Source organism: Cornus florida, unplaced genomic scaffold, assembly GCF_030987335.1.
Source record: "Cornus florida cultivar Cherokee Brave unplaced genomic scaffold, ASM3098733v1 CherokeeBrave_3.0.0_Hap2_Chr10, whole genome shotgun sequence".
NCBI classification, from domain to species: Eukaryota; Viridiplantae; Streptophyta; class Magnoliopsida; order Cornales; family Cornaceae; genus Cornus; species Cornus florida.
Window position 1 is genome coordinate 19,315,391 of NW_026775580.1, and position 7,934 is coordinate 19,323,324.

General features: G+C 33.3%; 1 protein-coding gene across 1 annotated transcript; it reads left to right on the plus strand.

Annotated features, from left to right (window-relative positions):
* The first annotated feature begins 2,027 nt into the window (after window positions 1-2,027).
* On the plus strand, window positions 2,028-6,177 carry LOC132278927 (sucrose synthase-like). The gene is made up of 11 exons (XM_059780837.1): window positions 2,028-2,693; window positions 2,789-2,940; window positions 3,084-3,276; window positions 3,432-3,767; window positions 3,855-3,953; window positions 4,050-4,340; window positions 4,433-4,599; window positions 4,706-4,930; window positions 5,016-5,579; window positions 5,659-5,803; window positions 5,889-6,177. The coding sequence occupies exons 1-11, from the start codon at window positions 2,568-2,570 to the stop codon at window positions 5,919-5,921; spliced, it is 2,331 nt and encodes a 776-aa protein (XP_059636820.1). The 5' UTR covers window positions 2,028-2,567; the 3' UTR covers window positions 5,922-6,177.
* Window positions 6,178-7,934: the final 1,757 nt, after the last annotated feature.

Sequence of the window (7,934 nt, forward strand, 5' to 3'; positions counted from 1 at the left end):
TGTTTGCATAAAAAAACTATGATACCCTCTTGTCAATGAATTATGTTTAGTTTTCCTATTAATCAAAGCAGTGTGATACAATAACATGGGGACCAATTTTTTTTTAATGAAAAATAATAGAGCTATATATATATATATTATACTTTGTTTCATCATAGACCCAAAAAAACAAAAACTAAAGAACATATTTGAAAAAGTAAAAGTAAATGATTTTATATGTATAATTGAAAAATTAGAAATTTCTTACCAAAATTTATTATGAAGAATAAACGAATAATTTGAAAGCATTATATAAACTATGAAATTATATATGTATAGTATTCATATAGTTTCATACCTAAAGAAATAAATATTTATATTTAATATGATTGGTACTAAAAGCAAAATTGTATAATATTCATATAATCTGTGACTTACAAAAATAAATATTTACACTTAATATGTTTCATACTAACACCAAAACGGTAAAACATTCATATAATCTTTGACCTAAAGAAATAAATATTTGCATTTAATATGATTAATACTAAAAGTAAAAGAAAACATATTCTTTGATCTTGGTGATATGAGAAAAGGGCAAATTAAGATTTTTAAATTTACTTTATGTCAATTTTGACCAAAAAATGGTTAGAGGGTCTTATTTGCACCTTTTTGAATTTTATGGACTAAAATATATTTTTTTCAAAAAGGAAGGATATATTATGCACATAACCTATATTACATGGGAGTTTTCTACACATAAATCCTTATGAAATACTATTCCACTTTTTCAAATAATATATTTTCTCCTTTATCTACAGAATTCTAAAAAGGAAACAAAGAAGCATAATGTATGCGACATAAAGAAATAAATATTTGCATTTAAAAGTAAAAGAAAACATATTCTTTGATTTTGGTGATATGAGAAAAGGGAAAATTAGGATTTTTTCAATTTTGATCAAAAAGTGGTTAGAGGGACTTTGCATCTTTTTTGAATTTTATGGATTGAAATATACCTTTTCAAAAAGAAGGAATGCATTGTGTACATAATCTATATTATATGGAAGTTTTCTGCACTTAACCCTTACGAAATACTATTCTACTTTTTCAAATAATATAATTTCTCCTTTATCTACAAAATTCTAAAAAGGAAACAAAGAAGCAGAATGTTTGCGACTAAATCCTAGCATGTTATGATTACGGAAAGGACGATTCTACTATCAGATTTCTATTTTTAAAAAAACAAAATTTGAACCAAGAATAAGGATTTCTTGGGTGCTACGGTAAAAAATCTTATGGATGGTTAAATGAAAAAGGTAACGGAATATGCCATTATTTTCTTACCATTTTCAATTGTTAATGACCTAATTTACCATTATTGTGTGTTACAGTTTTTTCCCTCCTCTATAAATTCACAGCCCAGACTTTCATTCAATCCGCATTACTATTACCATTATAATCTTCTTAGTCTTTACACATCTATCTTTTCTTGTGAGTATAATATAATTTTTCCTTTTCCTTTCCTTTTCCTTTTCCTTTATATTCTTCTTGTTCACAAATTTTTGATAACCTTTGTATACTTACTGTTTGTAGTGTGTTGTATTGTGTTGCATGGAAGGTCTTTTGTTGGAAAATATGGCTCAATGTGTTTTGACTGCTGATCTTCATGGCCTTAAGGAGCGTTTGGAGCATGTTATAACATCTCATCCGGAAAAATTACTCCAACTCACATCTTGGTATTGTTATTATATATTACTTTCTTTTTTTAATGTGATATTTTTATGTTTGCTTAATTTATAACATTTAAGATTTAATCTTATAACATTTAAGATTTCATTTATCTATTTACAAGTAGAACTATACTTTCATTAGTGTCAGTGTAATTTCCTTCTAGGAAATTTTATAAAATAACCAAATTACCCTAAACTCACTCCCCCCCTTCCTTTTTCGATTCCTGTCTCACACACAATTTTTTTTAAAAAAACACATATTCATTTATATATATATATATATATATGTCAGAATTTTATTTAAACCCAGATACAACACCACTCCCACCATCGCCCACCTCTACTACTTCCTCCACACCACCGTCGCCCACCTCTACCTCCTCTCCATTGATGCCGCACCACTCCATCGCCGCCATTACGATTCCTCACTCTTGAAACCCTAATCTTAGTACTAATTGACCCTTTAATTTATCCTAAATCCATGGGTTTTTCATTCCAATCAACATACCCTATCAAAATTCTCAAAATATTTCATCATTGGTTACGGAGATTATAGCGTCCAGCTCGCTCTGGCTGTAACTTCGATACAGCCATTGTAAGAAATTAAAGCAATTACACTCCAACTAAACTAGTGACATGAAAATTAAGCTAATTAAACTAAAGATGTGGCGGCCAAAGTTGAACCGGTTCAGCATTCTTTGAATCGATTCAAGTGTAGCAGAACGTTGCAGAAGTTTTGGGCAATAAAGTTGAACCGGTTCAAGAATCTGGAGTTTGAATAGATCTCCATTGCTTTGATTTCGCCTGGTTATGATTTGTGACAGTATGTTCTCTTTCCCGATGATTTTGTAAATCAGGATGCAAAGCCAAGGAAAAGTGATCTTAAAAAACGCTGAAATCTTGAACCATTTTGTATCTATTTACAAAGCGGATGGAGAGAAGCTTATCAATGGCCAATTTGGACTTGTCTTAGAATCCATTCAGGTAAGCAGGTTTCTAATACTAGAAAAATTAATAATTTTTATTTCTTAAGTTGTGACTTTTAAGTATATTTTTTTGTGTATTATCATGAATTATAGGAAGCCATAGTGATTGCTCCTCGAATTGCACTTGCTGTCCGACCAAGGCCCGGATTCTCAGAATATATATGTCTGAATCTAAATGAACTCACTGTTGAAGAAATGAGTGTGCCCCAATATCTGCAGTTGAAGGAAAAAGTCGTTGATGGATGGTAATTACTTTACCCTTTGTTGATTCATGCACTAATTTTTAAATTAGTTTCACTGATTGTTGCCGTGCACCTTTGAGTTTGAATTTACTTTACCCTTTGTTGATTCATGCACTAATTTAAATTAGTGTCACTGATTCTTGCAGTAGCAATGGCACCTTTGAGTTTGAATTGGACTTTGAGTCATTCAATGCATCGATTCCTCACCCAAAGCTTTCAAAATCTATTGGACATGGTGTGGAGAATCTTAACCGCCACCTATCTTCAAAAATGTTCCATGACAAAGATATGAAGCAGCAACTGCTTGATTTTCTTCGTCTTCATAACTATATGGGCAAGGTAAATTTTGATTGTGGTCCTAATAATTTATGAGTACTCTTTTTTTTTTTTTTTTTCATTAAATCATACACTATAAAGTTTTGTGTCTTGTGTGTCTTCTAGATTGAAACTGAATGTATCTAAAATGAATGTTATACTTTGATGTTATTGTGCAGTCACTCATGGTGAATGATAGAATTCAGAACTTGGACCAACTTCAATCTGTTGTCAGAGAGGCAGTGGATTATCTGTCTACCCTGCCTTTGGATACCCCATTTTCTGATTTTGAAGATAGATTCCAAGTGATTGGTCTGGAAAGGGGTTGGGGTAATAGTGCTGAATCAGTGTCAGACATGCTTAATCTGCTCTTACAACTCCTGGAGGCTCCTGACCATTGTGTTGTCGAGAAATTTCTCGGCACAGTCCCTACGGTTTTCAATGTTGTTATTCTCTCTCCCCATGGTTACTTTGCTCAAGACAATGTCTTGGGCTATCCTGATACTGGTGGCCAGGTATGTTAAAAGATTGATGATCAAAATTTTTGTTTGTACCTTACATTGTTGTTTCAGACTCTCTAAATTTTTTACTTTGCCTCACAGGTTGTTTACATTTTGGATCAAGTTCCTGCCATGGAGCGTGAGATGCTTCAACGGATGAAAAAGCAAGGACTTGATGATATCATCCCTAGGATTATCATTGTTAGTATTTAAGTTTTCTTTATGTTTCTTTTATCATAGGTTTGTGATCCATTTGTTTTTTTTGTTTTAGTGCTAATGCCTGATATTCCGTCATAGGTCACTCGCCTTCTTCCAGATGCAGTTGGCACCACGTGCAATCAACGCATTGAGAAAGTCTATGGAACAGAGCATTCATACATTCTGCGAGTTCCCTTTAGAACTGAGGAGGGAATTCTTCGCAAGTGGATCTCACGTTTTGAAGTGTGGCCATATATGGAGACTTTCACTGAGGATGTTGCAAATGAAATTCTTGGAGAGTTGCAGACAAAGCCAGACTTGATCATTGGCAACTATAGCGAGGGAAACCTTGTTGCCACCTTGCTAGCTCACAAATTTGGGTCAACGCAGGTACATTATTTTCTTTTAAAATATTCAATCATTTGCAACCATGTGATGTGGACCAAATATGTGTTACTTATATGAATATTCGACCTTTGCAGTGTACCATTGCTCATGCTTTGGAGAAAACTAAATATCCAAATTCTGATGTCTATTGGAAGAAATTTGAGGAGAAGTATCATTTCTCCTCCCAGTTTACTGCTGATCTTATTGCAATGAATCATACTGATTTCATTGTCACTAGCACTTTCCAGGAGATTGCTGGAAGGTCCCATTAATTCTTGTTAATCAGCAAATTATGTATATAATTAATTTGTTTTTCAATTATTTATTTTATAATGAGACCCCCTAAACTATTATTCTTATCTTTCCAGTAAGAACTCTCTTGGACAGTATGAAAGTCATACAGCCTTTACCATGCCCGGATTGTACCGAGTTGTCCATGGGATTGATGTGTTCGACCCCAAATTCAACATTGTTGCACCAGGGGCTGATATGTCCCTCCACTTCTCTTACTCAGAGAAGAGTAAAAGACTTGTCAATTTCCACCCTGAAATTGAGGAGCTGCTATTTAGTGCTGTTGAGAATGAAGAACATTTGTAAGTTTCTTTCTCTTTGCTATGTCATGTCCTTTTTTCAGTTGACTAATAATGATCACTGAAACATTAATGGTGGTGTATGCAGATGTGTATTGAAAGATAAGAGCAAGCCCATTCTATTCACAATGGCAAGGTTGGATCGCATTAAGAACTTGACTGGACTTGTTGAGATGTATGGTAAGAGTGCTCAGCTTAGGGAGTTGGTGAACCTGGTTGTTGTAGGAGGAGATCGTAGGAAGCAGTCGAAGGACTTGGAAGAGCAAGCAGAGATGAAGAAGATGTATGAGCTCATAGATACATACAAGTTGAATGGTCAATTCAGATGGATTTCTTCCCAGATGAACCGGGAGAGGAATGGTGAACTGTACCGATACATTGCAGACAAGAGGGGAGCTTTCGTGCAGCCTGCTTTCTATGAGGCTTTCGGGCTGACAGTGGTGGAGGCCATGACCTGTGGCTTACCTACATTTGCTACATTGCATGGCGGTCCAGCTGAGATAATTGTTCATGGAAAGTCTGGCTTCCACATTGATCCATACCATGGTGATGAGGTTGCTCAAGTGCTAGTTAATTTCTTTGAAAAGTGCAGGGATGACCCTACTCATTGGGAAGCTATTGCTGTTGGAGGCCTTAAGCGCATTCTTGAGAAGTAAGTATATATGCCATCCTTTATTTTGTTCATGAATTTTTTATTTTTCCTGATTACTTATAAATCTCTGTTTTTGTAGATTTACATGGCAAATTTACTCTGAGACGGTGATCAATTTGGCTGGGGTTTATGGATTTTGGAAGCATGCGTCTAAAAAAGATGAACGTGTGATTGAGAAACGTCGCTACATCGAAATGTTTTATGCCCTGATGTACCGTAAGTCGGTAAGCCCCTTCAGCCATGACCTACTAATTTTATTTTCGAAAATTTCTTGAACTTTATTCTTATCTTCCTGAATTTTTATTTCAGGCCGAGTCTGTTCCGTTGGCACTTGATGAGTAGATAAAAGAAAGAACAGTTGGAAGTTGATTAGGAGAGATAAAAAGAACGGGATTTTATTGGACGCCCTCAATTTTCCTTTTGGTTTTTTCTTTTTTAATTTTCTCAAGAAATTTGTTTTGAATAGACTGATAGGTAGAAAAGTTATTTGTAGTGAATTTGGTATTCATTGATGGTTTTAGCCATTTTTATCCTAGTAGGGAAAATTAATAAATGTATGGCATTTGCTATTCCGGTGATAATAAATATCTAAGTTACTCATGTTTTGTTTGTTTGTGTAGATTGAATATTTCATTTATATATATATATATACATATATATGTATCTACCAACCGTTATGCAATTCAATATGGTCTTTCTATACACTGATCTAAATCTATTTAGGCTGACTGCATTTTTTGGCGCTCATTCTTTTCATATGAATTTTTTTTCACGAATTCAAGAGTGCAAACGCATAGCAATTGGCAAATCACTCCACAAAACAGCTTAAATTTTAATTGGAATCTTATATAGTATCTAAGTTACGCATGTCTTGTTCATTTATAAAGTTTTTTTTATACATATTTTTCACTACGGCAACCCGAATATATATATATATATGTGCAAATGGTTAAAGTAGTATTTTTATTATTATTATTATTTTTTTTTTCAAATTTTGGAAATTGACTTCAATGCTTGATGCTTTTGTGGCCTGATGAAAATGGGTTTAGTTTGATTTGAATCTTATATTTTGATTTCTGGATTATTTTGCTACACTTAAAGTTTTTGCATTTCTTGATTTTTGCATTAAAACGGAAGGAAAACATCATTTTACTAATAAGAAAATAGGGAGGAAACTATTGTTTTCAATTAAGCTCCTAGCATTCTTTTCATATGGGTGCAACAGTGACTTAAATTTGTATAAAATTTTATGCATAATCAGACCAATTACTCAGTCACATACACAAGCTTACCCTAAATCCAGGATCTGGACTGTGCTTCTAAAATATCTTTTTGCTGGAATATGTTGCAACAGAAGGATTCTAAAATATCTCTTTGTTGGGATATGTTGCTGTTGGCCTAAGAATTTTAACTAAAGGTCAATCTTATGTTTTGATGATTTCAAACCATTAATGATGTTTAAGTACTAATGTTTTCATTGAGTGATATATAGTTGATCAACATTCAATCCTCAATGATGAGCTAGAAGATCCATTCCAAGCATTCCAAAACATTCCAAACATTCAAACAATGGATTCAAGGAAGTATCAAAGTTGCAAGAAATAAAAAAAAAACTCGGACTTCAAAGATCACACAAAGCATTTCAAAGAAAGAAAACAAGTCTTCATCAAACCTAAACGATCATGGTCAAAGAATAAAGAAAAGGGTATATATGATGGTGAGAGCTTAAGATTCAATATCAAAGTCTTTATGAATACATTTGAAGCTCAAAATCATAGAACCATGCATATCATACATCATTCATATGCTCCTATGTCCATTAGCAATAGACTATGCACTTCATTCATATATATTGACATATGAAATCTTTGCTAAGAAAGAGTTAGTTCAAGCTTAATAAGCTTTGAAAGAACTCATTACTTAAGTTAGAAATTCTAGGACCATGCACATTAATCATTATATTTATTTTGGTCCCTAGAAAGTAAAGGAAAAGGCATTGAAATTAATTTATCATCTTTAAAGCCTTTGTTTCCAAAATTTGGTAAATGACTGTAGGACACAATGCACTTAAAATTTATCATCTTCATATGTCCCTAGACTCTTAGAAACAGGCCTTGAACTAAATTGAATCATTCATCAAAGTCCTAGGTGCTAGAAAGATGGATATCTCAAAAGAAGCAATTTTTAGCCTAGAAAAATTTCAGACCAGCTTGCACTAAAACTGCTATAACTATTTGTGTAGTTGGAATTTTTACACAAGGCTAGTGGCATTGGAAAGCTGACTTCGAGCCCTTGAGTTTAGACTCAAATTTCACCTAAATTGGATTAAAAATGACTGAGATATGAGCTTCACAA